Source organism: Capra hircus, chromosome 20 (assembly GCF_001704415.2).
Source record: "Capra hircus breed San Clemente chromosome 20, ASM170441v1, whole genome shotgun sequence".
In the NCBI taxonomy this organism is placed as follows: domain Eukaryota; kingdom Metazoa; phylum Chordata; class Mammalia; order Artiodactyla; family Bovidae; genus Capra; species Capra hircus.
In genome coordinates this window covers 4,159,043-4,185,387 of record NC_030827.1, presented here as the reverse complement: position 1 = coordinate 4,185,387, position 26,345 = coordinate 4,159,043, and the positions used below count along the sequence as shown (strand labels likewise).

At 48.3% G+C, this 26,345-nt stretch overlaps 1 protein-coding gene across 1 annotated transcript in view; it reads left to right on the top strand.

The window, feature by feature from the left end:
* The window catches only part of SH3PXD2B (SH3 and PX domains 2B), a 122,441-nt gene that overhangs the window by 88,479 nt on the left and 7,617 nt on the right, over nucleotides 1-26,345 (top strand). Inside the window, exons 8-12 of the mRNA XM_018065558.1 lie at nucleotides 3,460-3,564; nucleotides 8,333-8,450; nucleotides 11,483-11,709; nucleotides 13,297-13,346; nucleotides 14,228-14,353. Coding sequence (XP_017921047.1) covers nucleotides 3,460-3,564; nucleotides 8,333-8,450; nucleotides 11,483-11,709; nucleotides 13,297-13,346; nucleotides 14,228-14,353 — 626 coding nt within the window. The remainder of the gene's footprint in view (nucleotides 1-3,459; nucleotides 3,565-8,332; nucleotides 8,451-11,482; nucleotides 11,710-13,296; nucleotides 13,347-14,227; nucleotides 14,354-26,345) is intronic.

The following is a 26,345-nucleotide window of genomic DNA, read 5'->3' as shown; positions in this document are numbered from 1 at the left end:
AAGATGAGCCTGGTGTGTCCAGAGGGCAGCAAGGGAAAGAGGGCAGATGCTCAAATCTTCAAGTGGTCCACAAAGTTGACATTTATTTTTAATTATGTTTTACTTACGCAAGTAATATATGGATATGTTCTTCTTGAAACATTAATGATAAAGTTAAAATGTAATTTTTTCCACCAACTTCTTGCCTGGTCCCCTTTCCAGACATAGGTTGCTCTTCTGTCAGTTTGGGGTGAATGCTTCTTGATAATTGTATACACAGGTGTATATAAGTATGTGTATATGTATGTGTATACATATGCGCACATATGTGTATACACACAGTGTATGCATTTGTACATGTGTATATGCGTGCATATCTGCATATGTGTACGTACATGTATAACGGTACACACGTACATACAGGTCATATTTCATGCATATTTTATTGATTTAACCCCAGTAGTGTATCATTCTATACATTTTGACCTGCAGCTTGCTTTTCCTTTTTTGTTTTTTGTTGTTGTTGTTAAATTTTTTTTTTTTTTTTGGTGATGCTGAGTTCCCCAACCAGGGATCAAGCTCACCTCCCCTGTTGTGGAAGCACAGAGTCTTAACTACTGGTGTGTGCTTAGTTGCTCAGTCATGTCCGACTCTTGCAGCCCCATAGACTGTAGCCCGCCAGCTCCTCTGTCCATGGGATCCTCCAGGCAAGAATACTGGAGTGGGTTGCCATTTCCTTCACCAGGGAATCTTCCCAACCCAGGAATCGAACCTGGGTCTCCTGCATTGCAGGCATATTGTTTACCGACTGAGCTACGAGGGAAGCCCTCTTAACTACTGGACCGCCGGGGAAGTCCCAGCACGCTCTTTCTTAAGTCAACTTTTAGCTCTTATTCCCATAACATCTGCACCCTATTTGGAGAGGTGGCATGCTATAAGTCTTCTCTTTCTCCAGCATGAACAGTGTATCTGTGTATACACTGCAAGTGTCTCTTTAAGTTAGACACCCAGAAGACTGGCATGGCAGTGGGCTTCCCAGGTGGCGCTAGTAACAAGCCTGCCTGCCAGCGCAGGAGACGTAGAAATATGGGTCAGGAAGATCCCCTGGAGGCGGAAATGGCAATCCACTCCAGTATTTTTACCTGGAGAATCCCATGGACAGAAGAGCCTGGTAAGCTATGGTCTAGGAGGTCTCAAAGAGTTGGACGTGACTGAAACGACTTAGCATGCACATACCCGGAACACTGCAGAACCATAAGACAGGCACATTTTAAATCTTAAGACACAGCCAAATAACCTGCTTCCAAACTGTGGCCAAACCCGTTTACTCCCTCCGGCAATGTACGAGGCATTAATGCCGAGAGTTAAGAGCTGAGGCTTCGAAGCCAGACAGCCTGGGTGTGAATCTCAGCTCTACCACTTTCTTTGTGACGTTGGCCCCTCTCTGATCTCTGCTTCCCCATCTGTAAAATGGGGCCACAATAGAACGCAGCTCACAGGCTGCCGTGGGGACTTGGCGGGTCAGTGGCAGACAGGAAGCACCGCGAGAGATGGTCTGGTGCATCGTCGCTATCATTGCTGGCGTGACAGTTTATCTGCCACACATATACCGACAGAGATGAGTCCTTAGGAAGACATATATGGCATATTTCCTGATTTTCCCACAGGTTTATCAACCCCATTGATTCATATGCACACGTACATACACACCCACACTGCTCAGCCCCCTGAACATGTATTAAGAGGTGCACCCAGTCAAGCAAAGCCGAAGGCAGCTTCTACTTCAAGGAACTTGAAAGCTAAGGCCTCCCTGTGAGACCAGGAAGCTAGTTCAGAGGCTGCCCCTTCTTTCTCTTCTCCTTTGGGGTCTCCAGGGCCTGGAGGTCTGTGATCTCACAGAGCAGATCCTGTTTTTCCCATTTATGCTGTGCATGAGCCGGTTGGGCCCTGAGTTGGTGCCCTATGACTGTTGTGATGAGTCACCACAAACAGACTTAATGCAGATTTATCATCGTATGGTTTGAAGGGTTAGGAGTCCAGAATGGGTCCCACTGGACGAAAAGGCACTGTCAGGGCTATGTTCCCTTCTGCAGGTTCTGGATAAGATCTGCCTCTTTGCCTTTTCCATTTTCTAGAGACCACCCACATCCCTCGGCTTGTGGTCCTTTCCTCCATCTTAGGCCTAGCAGTTGCCCCCTTCTATGCCTTTCTTCCTTACCCACATCTCCCCCCAACTGTTCTCACTTGAGATTACACTGGGCCCATCCAGGTAAGGAGAAGGCAATGGCAACCCACTCCAGTACTCTTTTGCCTGGAAAATCCCATGGATGGAGGAGCCTGGTGGGCTGCAGTCCATGGGGTCGCTAAGAGTCGGACACAGCTGAGCAACTTCACTTTCACCTTTCACTTTCATGCACTGGAGAAAGAAATGGCTACCCACTCCAGTGTTCTTGCCTGGAGAATCCCAGAGACCACAGAGCCTGGTGGGCTGCCGTCTATGGGGTCGCAGAGTCGGACGTGACCGAAGCGACTTAGCAGCAGCAGCAGCAGCATCCAGATAAGCCAGGATAACTTCCTATTTGAGTTCAGCGGGTTAGCAACCTTAATCCTGTCTGCAACCTTAATTGTAACCGTTTGCCACCTGAGTCATTACTCTGCCTACCACAGGCCCCATGAGAGCCCCTTTTCTAAAAAGGGAGGGCCTAAGTCTGAGTGAACAGCCTCTCAAACTGTTACGTCTGCAGCCAGGTTTACCTTGACATGAATAGAGGCAAAATCAGTGTCTCAGATGAGTTACTAGGGCAGTGGGTTCAGTGTCAGAGAGCCCTGGGTACAAGTTGCAGCCCAGCCATAAGCTCTGTGAATTTGCGCAAGTCTTGCCTCCTGTAGCCTCAGTTTCGTCTGTGCATTAGGGATAATAAAATACAAGTAAAATGGTAAGTGCTTTGCTCACCCTAGTGAAGGTAGCTACTTTCTTTACTCTCGTCCTTTAGAAAAACCTTTCTCCACATCCCCACCCCTGACTCCCTTCCCCAGCCCTGTCCCAGGCTCAAGAGCAGGTTTCCTGTTAGCCTGTCTGTAGCAGTTAACAGTCGGTAAACACGGATGTGCTTAGTCGCCTCAGTTGTGTCCGACTCTTTACGACCCTGCGGACTGTATGTAGCTCACCAGGCTCGACTGTCCATAGGATTCTCCAGGCAAGAATACTGGAGTGGGTTGCTATGCCCTCCCCAAGAGAATCTTCCCAACCCAGGGATCAAACCCACATCTCTCATGTCTCCTGAGTTGTTAGGCAGGTTCTTTACCACTAGCACCACCTGGGAAGCCCTGCATGGGTATTTGTGTTCTCTAATAAAGTGGTGACTTTTTAGCCTCACCCTGAGCGTTGACTCCTCTCACAGCTGAATCTGTTGTTATATTCTGACGCACAGGCCTCATACCTGACCCAACTACATTCAGTCTGCACTCTCACTTTCCCAGGTTGGTGGTTCGTGAGCACTGCTGAAGAGCAAGGCTGGGTCCCTGCAACCTGCCTGGAAGGGCAGGATGGCGTGCAAGATGAGTTCTCCCTGCAGCCCGAAGAAGGTAGGAGGGGCCAGGCCCCCGGGCCTGCTGTGCCGCCGGCCGTCACCCGCGGGGGCCTCCTCACCCAGTGCCGTCTCAGCAGCTTCCTGGCTCAGGCTCTGTAGCCTGTGGACGGGAAGCCAGGCCCTGGGGCTGGGGCAGGGCAAGCCTGCCTGCTCTTGGTGGCCTTGGGGAGCCAGCCCAGGTGAGCCTGGCCAGAGCTGGGGCCCTGATGTCTCTGTGGGGCCTCGGCAGGCCCGGCTGGATTGCTATCCACACCCCACTCATCCTCCCTTGAGTTATTCTGATGGCCAAGGTGCTGGCGCTGCTTCTGGCTCCTTTACAAAACATCTAAAGCCATCTGTAAAGATCTCTGCTTTGTCTGTTTTCTGTGTTGGCTTAATGGCCCTGCCTGGGGGTCAGGATCAGAACTGACCCTCTCCACTCACTTCTGTTTCCCAGAGAATTTTCCCTACAGGTGTCTGAAAGAGTGGTTCTTGCTGCATCAGAAATCCTAACCCAGCCACCTCCCCTCCCCTCACCCCCAAAGAATTCCTAAATCGGGACTGAACTCACTTTAGACACTAAACAAAAAGGTTCTGGAGTCAGGCCTGGATTTGACTCTCACCACTGAATTTGAATTTGTACCACTAACTGGCTGAGTGATCTTGGACCAGCAACTTAACCTTTCTATGCCTCAGCTACCTCCTCTAAAAATGGAAATGATGGTATCGACATCATGGGATTTTTTTTTTTAAGTTAACTGAGATCCCACATGCAAAGCAGTTGGCAAGAACCTAAAATAATAAATAACTAGGAATGGTTTTTATCACAGAGCTGTGGCTTACCTAGGGTTGAATATTTGCTGCTTCTAGTTGACTCTCTTTAGAAAGCACAGAGCTGCTTATATATGTATTTAACAGAAAAGAGAGTGAGGAAAAGGGGTTTCTATGCTCAAAGGTTAGCCAAAAAAGCACACACGTGGTTTGGCATCTAGTTTTATTACAGCCAGCACCCGCAGAGTGAAATGCATTTTGTTTCACTTTGTGTTTGCAGGGCCACCGGCTCTAGGGGCGGGGCTAACAAAGAAAAAGTACAAAAACCAACTCAGCTTAAAGACAGTGGTGTGCTGCCTGGAAACCATAGCTCTCTTAGACAGTTAATGATGCCCACCATGGGGCATGTCTCTGTAAAGGACTGATCATTATCCCCATTTTACAGATGGGAAAACAAGTCTCAGAAAGGTAGAAACACTGGCTCGGGATCACACAGCCAGAAGATGGGAGAGGGACCACATGTTCCTAAGGGTCTGTACATTTTTTCCCTCTGCCGTGAGGAATTTTTTTAGGGCCTCTTCATAATCATGCTGGGAATAGCATTGTGTCTTCTGGGTGGCTCTTCACTCAAGTTCAGGGCTAATACTGAGGAATTTGGTCCTTCTGAGACACCTAGAGCTCAGCAGAGACACAGAATTAATTGCTCCTAAGTGGCAGTGCGTGCTTGGTGCTGCCTTTGCCTCCAAACCCTGGAAGTGCTTTCTTCTCACCTCTTCCTTCTGCCCTTCGCCTCCACATGCTGCCCGACCAGTCTCATGGAGGTACTGGTCTCTGCCCCAGCCCGCGGGTCGCCGCCGGACGCTGGGGGACTTGTATGCCGTCAGCTGGCGTCAAGGTGCCTACCTTGGAGTTTCCCTCCCCATTCGGTGTTCAGAACCGGACCCTGTATCTGCATGCCCCCCCCTGCCCCAGGACCGCCTGTGCCCGTTGCATGTGAGGAACGGTGGTCTGGTCTGTACCATGTGTGTGTTGGCATGTATGTTTGGGAGGAGGGAGCCTGGGGTGTTTCTCGACCTGGGGCCCTAAAATTTCCCAGGTTAGAAAATGATACCTAGAGGTGTAGGTGCTAAAATTAATGAACAAAATGAAAACCCTTTTCCTAACTAAGGCTGTGTTATGTTGCAGAGACAAAACTATCAAAGCCAACTGTACTTTATATCGAGTCAAAAGCAAAATATTTTATTTATTTATTTTTCTTGAAAAGAAACTGTATTTTTTTGAAATCAAGCAAAAATATAAAAACAAGGAAAGTTAAATGTAAAAACAAATCAAATTTATTGCAAAAAAGGATGAAGATCATTTTATTCTAAAATAAAGTAAAAATAAATTGATGCCCGGGGGCCTCTATAATGTTGATCCAGTAACCTGTTCCCTTTATCTGGCACATTTGAGTGACCAGGGTAAAGAAATCCATGTCACACCAGCTTAAGCAAAAAGGGAAGTGCATTGACTCAGGTCGCTGAAAACTCTAGGTAGAGGCAGCTTCAAGCATGGCTGGATTCGGGAGCTTGAGAACATCTGTCGACTGAAGAAGCACGCACAACCAGCAGTTGTGAGTTAAGTCTTATTCAGGGACCTTACTGGGGACTGTAGCCTGGGAGACAGCCTCTCAGATAGACCTGAGGCACTGCCCCCAAAGAGGTAAGGGAGGAGCCAGGGTATATAGGGGGGTTCTGTCTGGAAAAAACGAAACACATAGTCTAACATCAAAAGAGTACTGCTAATCTCAAAAAAGCAAGCGTCTGAAGTTAACGATTTTCGTGCTTTTCTATGAGTGGAGAGATGCAAGATTCTGGACTCGTTGAGATTACCCCCTTGATATGTGTCTTATCTGTCTTGGGCCGGTACCCAGAGCGCAGAATGCTTCCTGTTTTTCTCCATCTGAATTCCCCTCAGGGTGCACTCTTGGGGGTGGCTGCAGTGGCTGATGGCTTGATGGTGGGCATCAGTCTTTGTCTACTGGCTTGGCAGGTAACATTTCCTTTCCACCTGCCCTTAGCACCTGAGACTCATGCTTGCCACCCTCAGCTCCATTCTCTGCCCTGCTGGAACCATTATCTCATGGTGATGGTGGTTCCAGGCACTCTTTGGGGACACCCACCAAAGAACATGCTTCTCCTTCAACACAGTCCCAGGATTTGATTCCAGCTGACCCAACTGGGTCATATGCCATCCCTAAACTAATCACAGTGGCCAGTCACTTTGGCCCCTCCCTTTAGGTGCTGGCAAGGGCAGCCTCACCCAAACATGTGGCTGGAGGCTGGCGGTGCCACCAGGGGAAGGGCAGATGGATGGTAAGCAGGTGGTGTCACCACCGTGCAGTCTATAAAGCCTTCAGCTTTGTTAGGGATCACTAGACATTCGATGGAGTCCAGAAAGGGCCTCTGGGTGCTAGAGAATCCCAGGAGTTTGGAGCCCATAGTAGTGACCCTACTTATTCTGGGGCCCAGGCAGCACCCGTCTCACCTAGCCGGACCTAACTTCTCTGCCTGCACGGGGTTGGGTTCCCGGCTGCAGCCCTCACAGCACCCATACCCCAGCCTGCATCCGTGAGTGAGGAGAACCGCTGACTCTGCTGTACACAGGATGTGTGGCGTTTGAGTCAGCTCAGCCCCCGCCGCGCAGGTCAGGGGGCTAGATCAATAAATAAATAAACGCCCTGTGTGTTTTCCGCCTCCCTCTGCACCAGCTGGGCAGGCCACAGGCAGCCCGTGGTGTTTTCCCCAACGCACTCACCATCAGCATCGGCGCACAGCTGGCTCGGTGACTCCCTGGGGTCTGGAATGTAACTGAAACAGGAAGGCCCTCTTCCCCTGCTCACTGGCTCCCCTGGGACTCTTGTCTGTTACCTGCTTCAGCAGTCACTGCCAACAGTGCTGGGGGTGGGAGCTGTGCCCTTGCCCTGGGGAGGGCCCTGTCTGAGAGACAATGAACAGCCTTCCGGCGGGGCCCTGCAGGGCAGTGAGGGTGACCCTGCTGGAGGCAGTTCTCTTGGCTTTGGGGGTAAGGGAGCTGGGATCCACCGAGAGGGGGATGGAAGGCACCCCAGTGACATGAATAAAAACAAAAGCAGGCAATCTTTTCATGATACCGATCTCAAACCATTATGTTGTACACACAAAACTACACAGTGTTAGGTGTCAATTATATCTCAATTAAAAATAATTTTTTAATAAAACTTAAGCTTCAGGCATGGTTGGATCCAGGGTCTTGAAAATAAATGAAAAGCGGAAATCAGCTACCAGCTAGGTAATGAAAAATGGCTATCTCCTCTGTGGTACTGATTCAACCCCAAACCATATACTGCCAAATCCAGCTTGTTCCTGACCCCTCCACCAACAAGGACTGCAGCGGAGCCACCACAAGGGTTTAACGTTGGTCCTCTACCCCAGCATGAGCAAGGTGACTCCCACCAGGCCTTCAGGACTTACTCATTTTCTAAACCTTGGCTATTTTACTAAATAGTTCCCAAATATTCCCAGTGCTAGAGATAGAGGAATGAACGAGACAGACTCAAATCCTGCCTTTCTGGAACTCTTTAGTCTATCTAGGGAAAGAGAGATGAAGCATAATAGATAAATCAATTATCGATATGTTGGAAGGTTGTTCCTGGTAAGTATGGTGAGGGTGCCCTGGGCCTGGGTGTTACATATGGCACGTTCAAGGAAGGTGACCTTGAGGCACATATTTGAGGAAGGTGAGTGCGATGTGTGATGCTGAGAGATTTCTGAGGACCTGCCCTTTGTCCTGTGTATTGTTGCTGCTTGACCAGGGTCATCCAGGGCTAAGTGAGGGTCACTGGGGTGTGGGGGGGGAGTGGGGGAAGGATGGTTCACAGAAGCCTCTGGAAGAAAGCCTTCCCTGCAAGGGCATCTCAGAATCACAGCCTTGGCCATCAACATTCCAAGCCTACAGCATCCTTGACTTACCCCAGCATCCCTTTGTCCCCACAGAAGAGAAGTACACAGTCATCTACCCCTACACAGCCCGTGACCAAGATGAAATGAACCTGGAGAGAGGAGCTGTGGTGGAGGTCATCCAGAAAAACCTGGAAGGCTGGTGGAAGATCAGGTACCCTCTGCAGCTGGGTGGGTTTCAGGCCACGTGGACTCCAGCTGCACAGATGTCTATAAACGATTGCAGAGGAAATGAGGCTTCAGCCTGAGCCCTAGAAGGACGCTTCTCCTCTGTGCTGTTTGGCTTCCTTCCATACCCATATCCTTCTCTAAAAAGCCATAGTAAGCAAAACTGTCTCTGAACACACTGAACCACAGATAGCAATAACCCCATTGAGCAAGACTGGTCTTCACCTCCAGATGTGTCTCGTAATGAGTAACTGGAGGCTGAAGCTGCCGTGAGGGAGTGATTTCCTACTCCAGCCCCACTCTGAGAGCAACAGGATGGGTAACACCACATGGATTGCAGCCCGTCCTAAAGCTCACCATTTGCTGTCATCTCTACAAGTCTGGTGGAGACCGGCATTTCCAACACTTTGTTACAGTTCTTTCATCTATGTGATGGAATCAAAAGCTCATCGGTAGGTGAGGTGGCCAGTTCATCCTGCTGTGCTTGGGACTTTCCTAGTTTTAGTAATAAGAGTCCTGGGAACTCCCCCCTTGGTTACTCTGGCGGGCAGGCTGCAACCTCGGGAGATTAAGGCAAGACAGGAAGTCTGGGGGCCCTGCCCCCTGGTGTCTGTGCCATGGTGTGAGGCAGGACACTGGGGCCAGTCACCTGGGGCTGAGTGTGTGATGCTTCATTCATTGAGCAAACCTACACCAGAATCTATTCTGGGCCAAGCTGTATTCTGAAGACTGGGGACTCAACAGTGAGAAAAACACAATAGTTTACACCCCCAGGCGTGGAAGACAGACTCGGACACACATACAGGGCAGGGCAGTGAGTAAGTGCGGGAGGAATGCGTGGGGGACTTTGGAGCCCAGAAGACAGCTCCTCAGCCTGGGAGTCAAGAAGGGTTCCTGAGAGTCAGGACCTCAGAACTGAGGTGTGAAGGCGCACTTAGGACAGTGACGGGCTTCCCTGGTGGTTCAGGCGGTGAAGAATCTGCAGTGTAGGAGACCCAGATTCGATCCCTGGAAGGAGAAGAAGGGAATGACTGCCCACTGCAGTATTCTTGCTGGGAGAATCCCGTGGACAGAGGAGCCTGGTGGGCTACAGTCCATGGGGTTGCAAAGAGTTGGACACAACTGAGCCACTAACACTACTTCAGCATACACTTATGATGACAGTGACAGCTCGCATGTCTTGAGTGTGTTTTATCTTGTGATGTAACAAATTATCCCCAAACTGAGTGGCTCTGGAATGCAGGTGGCTTGATGGGCTCAGGGTCCCTTACAAGGCGGCAGCAGGATGTTGCCGTGGTCATCAGAAGCTTTGACCGAAGCTGGAAAGTGGCAGAGCCAGGATTTGAGCCTGTGCCTTTCCCACCCCAGAGCCCACTCAGCAGTGCCTCTCTGTTTATGGCTTCGGGCCTCCAGATGATGAACTGTCTCACGGTGATGCCTGCATTGTGTGGGGCCCAGCACTTTCCAGCTGGCACAAGACTTAGTCCTTCTCAAAGGATGTTTTAAGATTGATAGACACCAAAATCTGCAGATTTCTGCCTCCTTATAAGCTTGCTTCTTGTTGAAAAGGACCCTTCTTATTGGAACACAGTGCTGTTTAGTGCTTACAGTGATTCTTGATGAGAGGTGGCCCTGCTGTGTCATCTCCAGTCCATTAGGCAATTCCCCAAAGGTCTGGGCACCTATTTTGCAGTTCAGACTAGTGGTCTGCTGGCAAATGTTTAACAGCCAGTTCCAGAAGGAAACAATGCTCTTGAGTGGTGGTGTTTGCCAGTTTCCGTGGTGTAAATCGTCCCTCTGTGGTAGATTTCAAGCTTCCATTGTGACGGTGCTGAACGTGGAGCTGGGAAGGGACGTGAATAGTTGGCTCTCACAAGCTGCCTCCTGCACACCTGCGGTCCCAATCAGCCCCTCCGGTCATGCTATTCAACCACACTCCATCGTGCAGAGAATTAAATGATTGTTACACTTGTTCAGTTCCCTTTGGAATTCAGTGAGCTGGGCTCTTAGGGTGTCAGTCATTCTGGAGTTCAGTGACCCTTGGTTACCCTAGAACCAGCCCCCGACCTGCTCCATTCCCACCTGAACACGTTTTAATCTGCTTGTGACTGGAGCCCCACCCTGCCTATACCAGGCTTTGTACCGGCAGCTGTGGCTGCTGGGAAGAGGCTGCAGAGCAGAGGTGAACAGCACAGACAGGTGCCAGCTGTCTAGGGCTGAACCCATTCCTGCCACCACCACCCCCCCCATTGGATGGATGAAATGCGTCAATAGCTATAAAGTGCTTGAAACAGGACTGACACGGAGTAGGTGTGCGTCAGTGGCAGTTACCGTCACTGCTGTCGCCGCAGTGATGACCGTATGGGATGTATAAGGGCTGTAGCAGAGCTCTGTGGCCGCTCACTCTTGCCAGTTCCGTTGACAGTTGTCCCCCTTTTTCTTCATTCAACTCACGGGCAGTGAGGCCCCACGCAGAGATGACTCGCCCGTGATCTCCACCCCCAGGACCTCACATTTTAAGTAGGGAAACAAGACCATCACAGCCAAGTGGCACTGTGTATTTTGGATGGGATGCTGTTGTATGTGCAAGACCACCAGGGCACTGTGGAAGGAGGCTCAGGAAAGCCTTGAGAGGGCACCTTAGGCAGAGCTGGGATGATAGAGAATGGGCTTTCCAGGCAGAGGGTCTCCCAGAGCAGGAGCTTGGGGCAAGGGGGTGAGAGAGAGTGGAGCATTTGGAAGACTGCAGGCTACATGGGGTGGGTGGGGTGTGGAGGTTGCCGTGAGAACCAAGGCCGGGGAGGCAAGGAGAGGCCAGACTGGGGAGGCCTTGAATGACCAGCTGGGGGCTTAGGCTTCATCAGGAGGCAGCAAGCAGTATGCTAGTCTCTGGCCCTGGGCAGTGATGGTCCATCGTTCCTACCATCTGGGGCAGGAAGGGAGATTCACTGTAGGAGCTCAGCTTCTTCCTATGGGCCTGGCAGAGCAGGCTAGATGACATCTTTCCCCTCCTCCCAGGTATCAGGGCAAAGAGGGCTGGGCCCCAGCCTCCTACCTGAGGAAGAGCAGTGGGGAACCCTTACCCTCGAAGCTGGGCCCCGGCTCGCCCGCCCACGTGGGCGTCCTGGAGCTCGACGGTGTCTCCCGGCAGCAGAACTCGGTGGGCCGGGAGAAGGAGCTGCTCAACAACCAGAGGGATGGCCGGATTGAGGGCCGCCCTGCGCCCGACAGTGACATCAAGCAGAGTAAGTGGCGCCCACCTGGCTCCCAGAGGCACGGCAGGCTCTGTGTCCAGAGCTGCTCACGGGCTGTCCCTCACCCCCACAGCAGCCCCGCCCCCCTCCATCCTGCAGATAAGAAAATGGGCTCGCAGCCCCAGATCACCTGTTTCCAGATCATTCCACCAGCAAGTTGCAGAACCTGAGTGGAGAGATGTGGCTGTCCTACTCAAGCTGTGGTTTTTCCACCGTCTCGTGATACTCACCAGACCTCCTGTTTCTCAAGCCCCTGCCGTGTGCCAGGAATATTACAATCAGTCTCGCTGATCCTTCATAACAAACTTCGTAGGACTCACTGCTTTTGTTTTACAGATTAGGAAGCAGAGAGATGAAGTGGTTTGTCCAAGACCACCCAGATAGTGAACAGTGGGGCTTGAACCCACAGCCTTCTGACTCAAGGGCCAGTGTTCTCTCTGCAGGGCCTCATTTCTGAGCCTGGGGAAGAAAAAAATGGACCCTGTGTTGGGTTTACTCCGAAGATAGTTCTTTACTTATCTTGCTTTTCAGAACTTTGTTGTATATATTTGACAACTGAATGTTCCCAGCACATCTGAGAGTAGGCTGTCTGGCCACATCCCATTGGCCAGACTCAGTCAGAGGATGAGATGGTTGGATGGCATCACTCGATGGACATGAGTTTGAGCAAGCTGCAGGAGTTGGTGATGGACGGGGAAGCCTCGTGTGCTGCAGTCCATGGGGTCACAAAGAGTCAGACATCACTGAGCAACTGAACTGAATGAACTGAGTCCCGTGGCATTACCTAGCTGGGAGGGAGTCTGGGAAATGTCATCTTTATGTAGGCAGTCAAGTGTCTGGCTAAAATTCTGTTGCTATTTATTCTAATAGGAGACAGAGGAAATGGGTATTTTAAGAGTTTAGCAGTCTTCCCAACACCCCAACTGCCAAACCACCCCTCTGTGTAGACTCAAACCTAATCAGCTCTGGCAGCATGTGGGGTGCCTTCCTCAATAGTCTGCCTGTAGCCAGGAGCACTGGCCCACTGCAGAGTCGTCCTCTTCCTGACCCAGAGCAGGAGCAGCCCAACTCCAGAGTGAAAACCCCTGAAGTCATCAGTCCAAGTTTGTTTGGCTCTGTTTATGCATTATTTGTGTTTGCTCCAGAGCAAACAAAGACAGGAGCAGTAACATTAATGCATCCCTGCCACATGCCAAGAGCCGAGCCTATACTGCGGACTTTCATCTCCACCGGTACCTCCAGGAGGCAGGCGTTATCCCCATTCCTCAGAAGAGGGCCACATGGCTCAAAGTCACCCAACTTGTTGCCTCCCACCTCACATTACACTTGTTGCCTTTCCTGGAAGGCTTTCGGTCGCTCCAGGACTCGGAAGCATCCTATCGCTAATAGAGAGTCCTAGACCTAATCTCTGTGGCCCCGCCCCCACCAGGCTCCTCCCACAGGAAGCGTCACAGCTGCTCCCTGATGCCTGTGCAAAACCTGATACCCCATCTCCTGCAGGAGAGGTTAGATCTGTCATGGTGTCCACCTCAGGGATTATGTTCATCGTGTGTGAAACAAGATCTCGTCTCTTTATAGGATCACCCAAAATGAGGCAGAGACCCCCTCCTCGCCGGGATATGACCATAGTAAGTGGAGCCTTGCAACTGGGGAGCCAGCCCCCAACCTAAGACTGGCGGCCAACACTCACCTCGCCCCTTCCAAGGATGAGTTCTTTTACACAGCAGCCTTGTGAAGCTAATCCCATTGACAGGTGGAAGAACTCGGGTCCAGGGATATCACACAGTGGGCCTATGGCTTTGTGACAGTTAGACCTGGGCGTGTGCTCTCTGCCTCCTGAGCCCACTCTGCTTTGTCTAAATGAGTCTTCTCCAATAAGGTGACTTGAGACTGAAACAGAATGAGGCACACATTTCTCTTACGGTGCCATTCTGGCATTTTACTCTCATATTCCATTTTCAATTCTTAGGTACCTTTCTAAGCAATACTGTGAAAAATGGGCCTCTCGTTTTTGGTGTCTGCCATCTACTGAGCACCTACTGGGTGCTAAGCAGTATGCTTGCTCATGTTTCACTACGTGAAATCATCGAATGCTCATGGTGACCCCACCAGGGGGATCCTGTTATTATCCCCATTTTACAGGAGATGAAACTGAGGCTCTCAGGAGGGGAAGGGCTTTACCCAACGTCACACCAATGTGTCTGACTTGGAAACCTGTGTTCATTTCACAACGCTCGTTATCTCTTAAGTTCAGAGAATATTGTCCTGCACCCAATTTTCATGACTGTAGGCAAACGTCCCGAGTTTTTTCTTATCACCCTAAAGCTGAAGGGCCGGCGACCCATCTAGAAGATGATGAGTAGTGATCCCCTTTGTTTTGTCCTTCAGAATCCAGATGGGCCCACCAGCATCCCTTTAAGGGTAATTGTGTGCCCCAGTCCCTTAGCCCCTCATTCAGCACTGGGGAATGGAGTTATATGGGATTTAACACTGTGTTTAATTGTACCAGCCTCGAGGTCTCAACCTGCCCAAGCCTCCCATCCCACCTCAAGTGGAGGAAGAGTATTACACCATTGCCGAATTCCAGACGACCATCCCTGATGGCATCAGCTTCCAGGCGGGCCTGAAGGTTGAAGTGAGTGGACCTGGTGTCCTTTTGCCTACTTGTGATTCTTTTTCTTTCTCAATTTTTTTTTTGGAGTATAGTTGACTTGCAATGTTGTGTTAATTTCTGTGGTAACAATAAGTGATTTGGGTATATTTTTGATAACATCTTACAGAAAAACCCGAACAAACTTTTTGACTAACCCAGTACTTATATATATTTTCTTTTTCATGTTCTTTACCATATGGTTAATCACAGGATATTGAATATAGTTCCCTGTGCTGTCCAGTGGAGCCCTGTTGTTTATCCACACTGTATGTAGCGCTTTGTATCTGCTGACCCCAAACTCCCAACTCATCCTTCCTTCTAGTCTCTCCTCCCCTTAGCAGCCACAAGTCGGTTCTCCATGTCTGTGAGTCTGTTTCTATTTCATAGATAAGTTTATTCATGTCATATTTTAGATTCCACACATAAGTGATATCATACCATAGTTGTTTCTCTCTTACTGACTTACTTTACTTAGTGCAATAATTCTGCGCTGTCCATGCTGCTGCAGTTGGCATTCATTTTTTATGAAGGAGTTGTACGCCATTGTATCTCTGTGTGTGCGCACACACTATCTGTATCATCTGTCAGAGAGTGGCACTCCGTTGTATCTCTGTGTGTGCGCACACACTATCTGTATCATCTGTCAGAGAGTGGCACTCCATTGTATCTCTGTGTGTGTGCACACACTATCTGTATCATCTGTCAGTGAGTGGCACTCCATTGTATCTCTGTGTGTGTGCACACACTATCTGTATCATCTGTCAGTGAGTGGCACTCCGTTGTATCTCTGTGTGTGTGCACACACTATCTGTATCATCTGTCAGAGAGTGGCACTCCGTTGTATCTCTGTGTGTGTGCACACACTATCTGTATCATCTGTCAGATTGTATCTCTGTGTGTGTGCACACACTATCTGTATCATCTGTCAGTGAGTGGCACTCTGTTGTATCTCTGTGTGTGTGCACACACTATCTGTATCATCTGTCAGTGAGTGGCACTCCGTTGTATCTCTGTGTGTGTGCACACACTATCTGTATCATCTGTCAGTGAGTGGCACTCCGTTGTATCTCTGTGTGTGTGCACACACTATCTGTATCATCTGTCAGTGAGTGGCACTCCGTTGTATCTCTGTGTGTGTGCACACACTATCTGTATCATCTGTCAGTGAGTGGCACTCCGTTGTATCTCTGTGTGTGTGCACACACTATCTGTATCATCTGTCAGTGAGTGGCACTCCGTTGTATCTCTGTGTGTGTGCACACACTATCTGTATCATCTGTCAGTGAGTGGCACTCCGTTGTACATCTGTGTGTGCGCACACTGTATTTTTATCATCTGTCAGTGAGTGGCACTCCGTTGTACATCTGTGTGTGCGCACACTGTATTTTTATCATCTGTCGGTGAGTGGCACTCCGTTGTACCTCTGTGTGTGTGCACACTGTATCCTATCATCTGTCGGTGAGTGGCACTCCGTTGTATCTCTGTGTGCACACACTATCTGTATTATCTGTCGGTGAGTGGCACTCCGTTGTACCTCTGTGTGCACACTGTATCTATCAATCTGTCGGTGAGTGGCACTCCATTGTATCTCTGTGTGTGCACACACTGTATTTTTATCATCTGTCGGTGAGTGGCACTCCGTTGTACCTCTGTGTGTGCGCACGCTGTATCCTATCATCTGTCGGTGAGTGGCACTCCGTTGTACGTCTGTGTGTGCACACACTATCTGTATCATCTGTCGGTGAGTGGCACTCCATTGTAGCTCTGTGTGCACACTGTATCGTTATCATCTGTCGGTGAGTGGCACTCCGTTGTATCTCTGTGTGTGCACTCTGTATCTTTATCATCTGTCGGTGGACGTGGAGGTTGTCTCTACGCCTTGGCTGTGAATAGTGCTGCAGTGAACACTGAGCTGCTTATCTGTTTGAGTCAGAGCTCTACCTGGATCTGTACCCAGAAGTGGGATTGCTGAATCATTTGGCAAGTCTCTTTCCGGTTTCGTGAGGAACTTCTTACTGTTCTCTCATGGCTGCACCCATCTATATTCCCACCAACAGTTGGGAAGGTTCCCTTTTCTCCACAGCCTCTCCAGCATTTGTTATTGTAGATTTGTTTTTTTAATGATAGCTCTTCTGACCCATGTGAAGTGATATTTCATTGTAGTTTTGATTTGCATTTCTCTAATAATTAGTGATAGTGAGCACCTTTTCATGTGCCTGTTGGCCATCTCTGTGTCTTCTTTGGAGAAATGTCTGTTTAGGTCTTCTGCCTGTTTTTCGGTTAGCCTGTTTGCTGTTTGTTGTTGAGTTGAATGAGCTGTTTATTTATTTTAGAAATTGAGCCTTGTCAGTTGCATCATATGTAAATAGTTTTTCCCGGCCCGTGGCCTGTCTTTTCCTTTAGTTCACGGTTTCCTTCGCTGTACACAAGTTTGTACTACTTGAGATTCTTGGTCTAGGCACCATCCCCTACTTCTGCATTTTTTAAATTTTGGTAACAGCTTTATTGAGATATAATTTAGTATGGTTAGAAAGCTGTGCAGCCATCACCGTAATCAACGTGAGAGCAGTTCTTCGCCCACATAAGGAGCCCTGTGCACGTTAGCAGTGCCTCTCCATTTCTCCTCATTCCCTCTCAGTGCCCCTGCCCCGGCCTTAGGCAACCGCTTCTCTGTTTTCTGTGTCCAGAGATTTATCAATTTTAGGCTTTTCATATGCGTGGAATCATATACCATGTGGCCTTTGTGACTGGCTTGTATTCTGTTTCTATCACCTCCTTCCCTGCTTGCCTCTTCTCTCTTATTTTTTCTCCTCTCCCATTTCTCTTCTCTTTCTCATGGGGTTAGAGCTTGAAGGGAAGTCCATAAGTAATGGAGAAGCAGTTAGGTGCCAGCCACAGCACTCAGCACCTCACAGGCTGTCTCCCTTAATCATATTATCATTTATTCTTATGAGGCAGGAATGGTTCAATCCCTGTTTTTCAGATGAGGAAGTTGTGGCTCAGATAAAAGGTGCTATTCAAAGTCACACAGCCAAAAGGTGACATAGTCAGGATTTGAACGCTTGTCTGTCTCCAGATTAGAACCAGATGCATTGACAGCCTGCTGTTTATCTGCCCAGTATTTGAGGATCTCAGGAGGATGGAGACTGTATCTGTTTTTTACTTCTGTAACCCCAAAGCTAGCACAGTGCCTGGCACATGGTGGATTTGCAATAAGTGTTCTTAAATCAATGAAAATCCATCTCCCCGCTAGCCTCCTGCTAATACCCAGAAAACCAGGGAATGTTTTTCTCTTCATTCTCACCTCTAACCCTGTCTGGTCCACAGTAGGTACTCAGAGAGCCATTCCTTTGAATGCGCATTTGAATGAATGACGGGTACAGAGAGTGGACAGATGATTATGAGCCAGGGCATGAGTGTGGTTATGTGTCCTAAGCGTCTATGTCCTGGCCGTGCTGGGGCCTCCCTGTGGCATGGGGGCCTCTCTGGTTGCCATGTGTGGTCTTAGTTGCCCCACAGCATATGAGATCTTAGTTCCCCAACCAGAGACAGAACCCATGTCCCCTGCTTTGGAAAGCTGATCTTTTTTTTTTTCTTTTAACTTCTTATTTTATATTGGGGTGTAGCTGATGCTGAAGCTGGAGCTCCAGTACTTTGGCCACCTGATGCAAAGTGCCGACTCATTGGAAAAGACCCTGATGCTGGGAAAGATTGAGGACAGGAGGAGAAGGGGGAGACAGAGGATGAGATGGTTGGATGACACCATAGACTCCATGGACATGAGTCTGAGCAAACTCCAGGAGATGGTGAAGGACAGAGAAGCCTGGTGCACTGCAGTCCATGGGGTCACAAAGAATAGAGTCAGATAGGACCGAGCAACTGAACACCACTAGGTGATTAACAAACAATGCTGTAACGGTCTCAGGTGAACAGTCCAGGGGCTCAGCAGTACATATGCATATATCCATTCTCCCCCAAACTTCCCTCCCATCCAGGCTGTGGAAGGGGGATTCTTAACCACTAGACCACCAGGGAAGTCCCCTAAGGGTCTTCAGTGTCTTTTCTAGACCTCCAAAGCACCCACCATTTTTCCGCAGCTCCGACGCCTCCCGCCTCCCTCTGTCTTCCTCTTGTGTCCCGAGACAGTGGCCCGGGGAGCCCAGGAGGAGGTGCTTCCTGGAGGCACACTGTGTGCCTCACCACCACTGGTTCTGCCCAAGCTGCTCCAGAGACGGCTTAATGCCCAGTGCTCTCCAGTCCATGCAGGCATCAGGGGGACTGTCTGAAGTGGTGTTTAAAGAACCTGAGTTGAAGCCTCTCAAACTTATTTTTATAAAATTCAAGTCCCAATTCTCACAGAGAAACTGAGGAGGCAGGAGAAATACCTCCAAGACTCTGAAAGGGTTTTTATCTGCTCCTGTTATTTTTCTCCCAGTCTGTTCTTACTAACTTCAAGTCCACAGAGCAATCTCTCAAGAGATCCTGCTTGGGCTTCAAGATAAATTCTATGCCCAGTTCTCCCATTTCGCTGTTGCAAAACATGTAGATTATTCTGATGTGAAACATACACCTGTTTCTTAACATCTTTCCACATCAAGGGCTGTTCCTCCTCCCACTGCTGATCAGCCTTATTTTCACTGCTTTCCTCTGAACCCCTGCCCCACCTCTCTTGCTCTCTCTGCCTTTTGTTGTCTGAGTCATGTCTGAGTCTCTGTGACCCCATGGACTGCAGCACACTAGGCTTCCCTGTCCCTCTCTGCCTTTAACCTAGCTCTTAGCCCGCTGCCTGCTTTCTAATGGAAAGCACTCAAGGCCATTCTTTGAGGAACCTGGCGTATCAAAATCCAGCTTATTCTTCACATCCCTGCCTCGTCTGGGAAGCCTCCCTGGGTTCACAACGGCGTCCCTTCTCTACCCTTTGGGTCGTTTCTGTGGGTTTGTGTTCACAACGGCGTCCCTTCTCTACCCTTTGGGTAGTTTCTGTGGGTTTGTGTGGGTTTCCCAGGTGGCTCAGTGGTAAAGAATCGCCTGCCAACACAGGAAGCATGGGTTTGATCCCTGGGTCTGGAAGATCCCCTGGAGGAGGAAAGGGCAACCCACTCCAGTGTTCTTGCCTGGAAGACTCCATGGACAGAGGAGCCTGGCAGGCTGCAGTCCATAGGGTTGCAAGCACTCACGCGTGCACGATGGGTCCATACATTTCAGTCCTTAACTAAGCGCAGGCCCTTGTTTGTGTCCAGAATGCTTTCTTGTTTTAATTCTATTTTTGGCTGTGCTAGGTCTTTGTTGTTGTACACGGGCTTTCTCTAGTTGCAGCAAGCAGGGGAATCTTCCCAGACCAGGGATCAAACCTGTGTCTCCTTCATTGGCAGGAGGATCCTTACCCACTGGACCACCAGGGAAGTCCCATGATGCGTTCCTGACATGATGATGAATGAATGTTATTCTCCCCCATTCTTCAGTGACTGACTTTTGAATTCCAGTCACCTTCCCTTGGCACACTGAACAGATTGTTCGTTCTCTTCTTGCACCGACAAGGTGCTGCTCTCAACTGTTCCTTGTTCTCATTTTCATTAGCTGTCCTTCCTCTGATTTTCTCAGGAGCTCCTCACTGCCTTTAAAATGCTGACATTTCTCTACAGCATGTTTAGGGACCTTTCTTTATTTTTATCCTGCTCAGCATATGGTGGATCTTTTCCATTGTAGGACTAGGAGATATACCTATAAAATTTCCCACTTGTACATAATTAAATATCGACTATCTTCACTCTTTTTTATTCTTCCCCTCTGGAATGGTTATGAAACAGTATAAGAACTCCCTGTCTCTTAATTTTTCTTTCATATTTTTCATTTTCTTCACTTTGTTCTGCATTCCTGGTACAGTCTGCTTCATTTTTTAGTCCATTAATTGTTTTTTTTTTTTTAACAATTCAGTCTCTTTCTTATTTTATTTCAGCAATTATCATTTTTATTTCCAAGAGCTCTTACTGATTCTTTTTCATAGTTGCCTGTTCATGTTTCACAATAGCCTGTTCTTTCGTGATTTCTATACTGCTCTTTGTCTGCCTAAGAATAGTAAATGTGTTCTTGTTCATGATCTCTTTCCTCAAGGTTAAATCCTTTGCAGTGGTGTTGGTATTTATTTCAGTTCTTTTCGTGGTGTTAGTACCTGGGCTCTACAAAAAGAGGCAACAGACAGTCAAAAGCCCAGCTGGGGAGTATCTCCAAGGGGCTGGTTGACTTCCAGTGGCTTTAGCACCAGATTAGAGACTATGAGCAGTGTCATGCCTCTGACCCAAGCTTACCTTTCCACTGTTTCCACTTGTGAGCAATCACTTCGTTCTCTCCACGTGCTTTACAGGAAAGGAGTAAAGGGCACAGAGGGGTCAAACGGCATGGTTGCTTCTGCCCTGGTATCACAGGTAATCAGTCCCCAGTGACTTGCCCCCGGACCTCACTAATCCTAGATTCTACCTCCTGGAAGCCTGGCAGGCCTTTTGCGGCAGAACCCCCTATAGCATTCCTGGGCCACTGCCCCCACTTACAGCTTCCATCCATCAGTGATTCCTCACAATTCCTGGCCCACTAACTTCTTGTCTGCCTCCTTCTGAGCCTGGCTTTGTGTTCGTTTATTCATTTCCTGGCTTTATTGCACTAAAAGTAGACTGCTGTTCATGCCATCTCCCATCGCGAAACCAGAAGTCCGCTTTGCAAATTATAAAAGTGTTTTGTTGTTTTCCCCAAGAGTGCTAAAAACCATGATAAAAACTTTTCCTTTAAGACAAGGAGTTCCCAGCATTTTGTGCAAACACACACCGCTGTTTGAGCATGCCAGCTAGCAGGACATTTGCTGATAAGTACCAGTACTCGTTGGCTTAGAATGTTACAAAATCTACCAGGGAATCCCAGACATTGTGCTGATGCTGAGGGCTGACTGTGTGCCATAGGGAGTGAGTGGATCCCTGGGGTTTTCTGGGGAGCTGGGGAATCTCCCTTCAAGGCCCCACCCCCACTTCAAGCAGACCCATTCCCCTTTCTTGTTTCTGGCTTTTATCCTGTCTGCTGTTGCTCAAGCTGAGCCAATAAATAGCTCACATACCCAGCATTCTTTTCCAGAAGCACAGATGTAACCCATCCTTGAAACTTCTCTGCTTTAATTGTTCTATGATGTTGGCATAGGTTCTGCCAGTGGTGACTTGAAAGATTCAGGTGAGAAATAGTTGTCCCTAAAGATTTTGGTTTAACCAGGTACTCTTCTCTTAACGTGATGAACACTGTTATCCTTTGTTTTCTTCTCTTTCAGTTTTGCTTCCTGGTTCAATTCAACACCATCTTAGTGTTCAGAATTCATTAATGGAAGCGCAACATTCTAGCAGTATAGTTATAGGAATACCTTAGTTCTTTGTGTGGTTTATGTATCTTCAAGACATGTTTTACTAATGATGGTATGATGATACAGGCACTTATCTGTGCCAGGTCCCTCATATCCTTGATAACTAATCTTCACAGAAGTCCCAAGAGGTTGATGATATGTTCAGCCCATTTTATACATGTGTTTGCGACAAAGAGAGGTTAGGTAAATGTCCAAGGTTACATATCTAGGAAGTGCTGGAGCTGGGATTTGAGCTTAGATCTCCTGTTTTAAAGTCCATGCTAAAAAAAAAAAAAAAAAGTCCATGCTATTTTCTTTCATCTCCATTCTTGTGATTTTGCATTTGCTTTTACAAGCCAACTTTGGAGATACTGCGGGTTCAGTTCCAGACTACCACTATAAAGCCAAATTACAATAAAGTGAGTCACGTGAATGTGTTGGTTTCCCAGTGCATATTAAAATTATGTTTGAATTCCCTGGTGCTCCAGTGGTTAGGGCTATATGCTTCCACTTCAGGGACTGTGGGTTCAGTCCCTAGTCAGGGAACTAAGATTCCACATGCCAAACAGAGCCAAAAAAAAAAAAAAAATGTTATGTTGACACTACACTGTAGTCCATTAAGCATTATGTCTTAAAAGAAATGTGCAGACTTTAATTTTTAAAATAATTGCTTAAAATAATGTTCCCAGTCATCTGAAACTTCAGTGAGTCATAATCTGTTTGTAACAATGACATCAAAGATCACTGATCACAGATCACCATTACTCATATGATAACAATGAAAAAGTTTGAAATATGATATTATTCAGTCACTAAGTCCTGTCAGACTCTTTGCAGCCCCATGCTCTTCAGCCCCCCAAGGCTCCCCTGTCCTTCACTATCTCCCTGAGTTTGCTCAGATTCATGTCCACTGAGTCAGTGATTCTATCTAACCATCTCATCTTCTGCTGTCCCCTTCTCCTTTTGCCTTCAATCTTTCCCAGCATCAGGGTCTTTTCCATGAATTAGCTATTGACATCAGGAGACCATAACATTGGAGCTTCACTTTCAGCGTCAGTCCTTCCAATGAATATTCAGGGTGATTTCCTTTTGAATTGACTGGTTTGACCTTCTTGCAGTCCAAGCGATTCTCAAGATCGTCTCCAGCACCACAATTTGAAAGCACCAATTCTTTAGCACTCAGTCTTCTTTATAGTCCAACTCTCACATCTGTACATTTCAGTAATTCAGTTCAGTCACTCAGTCGTGTCCAACTCTTTGCGACCCCATGAATCGCAGCATGCCAGGCCTCCCTGTCCATCACCAACTCCTGGAGTTCACTCAGACTCACATCCATCAAGTCAGTGACGCCATCCAGCCATCTCATCCTCAGTCATCCCCTTCTCCTCCTGCCCCCAATCCCTCCCAGCATCAGAGTCTTTTCCAATGAGTCAACTCTTCGCATGAGGTGGCCAAAGTACTGGAGTTTCAGCTTCAGCATCATTCCTTCCAAAGAAATCCCAGGGCTGATCTCCTTCAGAATGGACTGGTTGGATCTCCTTGCAGTCCAAGGGACTCTCAAGAGTCTTCTCCAACACCACAGTTCAAAAGCATCAATTCTTCGGCGCTCAGCTTTCTTCACAGTCCAACTCTCACATCCATATATGACCACTGGAAAAACCATAGCCTTGACTAGACAGACCTTTGTTGGCAAAATAATGTCTCTGCTTTTCAACCTGCTGTCTAGGTTGGTCATAACTTTCCTTCCAAGAAGTAAGCGTCTTTTAATTTCATGGCTGCAATCACCATCTGCAGTGATTTTGGAGCCCAAAAAAATAAAGTCTGACACTGTTTCCACTGTTTCCTCATCTATTTCCCATGAAGTGATGGGACCGGATACCATGATCTTCATTTCTGAATGTTGAGCTTTAAGCCAACTTTTTCACTCTCCTCTTTCACTTTCATCAAGAGTCTCTTTAGTTCCTCTTCACTTTCTGCCATAAGGGTGGTGTCATCTGCATATCTGAGATTATTGATATTTCTTACAGCAGTCTTGATTCCAGCTTGTGCTGACTCCTGGAAAAACCATGGCTTTGGCTATATGGACCTTTGTTAGCAAAGTGATGTCTCTGCTTTTTAATATGCTGTCTAGGTTTGTTATAGCTTTCCTTCCAAAGAACATATGTCTTTTAATTTCATGGCTGCAGCCACTGTCCACAGTGATTTTGGAGCCCAAGAGAAGAAAATCTGTCACTGTGTCCATTTGTTCCCTGCTTGCCATGAAATGATGGGACTGGACGCCATCATCTTAGTTTTTTGAATGTTGAATTTTAATCAGCTTTTTCACTGTCCTCTTTCACCGTCGTCAAGAGACTCTTTAGTTCCTCTTCGCTTTCTGCCATTAGAGTGGTATTAGCTACATACCTGAGGTTGCTGATATCTCTCCCAGCAATCTTGATTCCAGCTTGTGCTTCATCTGGCTCAGCATTTTGCATGATGTCCTCTGCATATGAATTAAATAAGCAGGGTGACAGTATACAGCCTTGTCATACTCCTTTCCCAATTTTGAACCAGTTAGTTGTCCCATATTCAGTTTTACTGTTGCTTCTTGATCTGCATACAGATTTCTCAGGAAACACGTAAGGTGGTCTCGTGTTCCCATCTCTTTAAGAATTTTCCAGTTTGTTGTGATCCACACAGTCAAAGGCTTCCCTGAGGGCTCACTGGGTAAATAATCCACCTGTAATGCAGGAGACACAGAAGTCGCGGGTTCGAACCCTGGGTCAGGAAGATCCCCTGGAGGAGGAAATGGCAACCCAGTCCAGTATCCTTGCCTGAAAACTCCCATGGACAGAGAAGCCTGGTGGACTACAGTCCAAACGGTGGCAGAGAGGCAGACAGGGCTGAGCAGCTAAGCACAAGCACACACAAGTGCACAGTCAGAGACGTTAGCCTGTCATTGAAAAAGAAAGGGATGTTTTTCTGGAATTCCCTAGCTTTCCCTATGATCCAAGGAATGTTGGCAAATTGATCGTTGGTTCCTCTGCCTTTTGTAAGCCCAGCTTGTACATCTGCAAGTTCTCAGCTCACATACAGATGAAGCCTAGCTTGAAGGATTTGGAACATAACCTTGCTAGCATCTGAGATAAGTGCAATTGCACAGTAGTCTGAACATTCTTTGGCATTGCCCTTTTTTGGGATTGGAATGAAAACTGACCTTTTCCAGTCCTGTAGTGAGAATGACCAAAATGTGACAGGAAGATATGAAGGGAGCAACTGCTGTTGAAAAATGGCACCAATACACTTGCTCAATGCAGGGTTGCCACAGACCTTCAATTTGTTAAAAAAAAAAAAAAATGCAGTATCTGTAGAGCCCGATTGAGTGAAGCACAAGGAAACAAGGTCTGTCTGTATTCACAGTAGCTCTTAGCTTCTCTCTAGTAAATGAAAACTGCCGTACACGATGATTACGAGCACAGATACACAGGGACTTCCCTGGTGGTCCAGGGCGCCTGGGCTCCACCCCTGGTCAGGGAACTAGACCCCACAGGCCCCACGAAGAGTTCACATGCTGCGTCCTGCATGCCACAGCTGAGACTCGGTGCAGTCAAATAAATAAATAAAAGTAAATTTTTAAAAATGATAAAATTACCTTTTAACAACAACAGAACTAAAAAGAACAAAATGTTTAGAGCTTCTGCCACGGTACCTGGTAGAGTGTACGCTTAGCAAACCCTCCCTGATGGATTAGTTTGATTACTGTTCTGTTTTTGTTCGCTTATGCACATACTTAGAGTTTAAATTTACGGATGTGCCAGCAATGACTTGTACGCCAAGAATCACCTGTAATCATCACCAGAGCTAGCATGTGTTGGAAAGACGCTGGCCACCCGCACGTAAAGGACTTCCATTTCTCATTACCCTTTCCTGGAGAGACTCCAATGGGTCGTGTTAAGTATCTGCCTGCCACATGCCTGCTGCGCTCCCAGAGCTCTCCCCTGAAGATTAATTACTAGTAGGTAGCATTTTCCCTCCTTTACCAAGTGCAGCTGCACACAGTCCCTTGTGTGGTCGTCATGGAAACCCTGCGCGTGGGTGTGATGTTCTTCCCCTCCTCTCTGTTTCGTGGCATGGCGTCTCAGGCCTGGGGCTGACCGGGGCTGTTCAGGCGGCCGGAACCAGCTGGCCTCTGCTCCGGCGCTGGGTCTATGGCTGCGCTTCCTCCCTGGTCTGGGCGGCAGAGTGCAACGGCAGAACTGTGCCCGCAGCCCTCAGCCTCGGCGGTTTCTCACCTCGGGCACGATTTCCCTCCCCGCCCCCAAACAGGGTCCACTCTCCAGGGCAGGGCCCGGTGGTGGTAAGGACTCGGGCTCTGGAGCCTGTTCCCCAGCCTTTGACTCCCATCTGCACCCCTGACATTCTGTGTGAGCCCCTGCGAGTTCTTCAGCTCTCGTGGGGCTCAGCTCTGCAAGTGTACATTGGCGTGAAAATCCCTGTCTTCTGGCGGTTGTAATGATTAGTCAGCTCTCCCGTGCACAGAGCCTGCTGACGCATTGCTGTGTATTTGTTTGTTCCAACTACCCTCACCTAAGACCACAGACGGGTTGGTTTAAACAGCAGAGG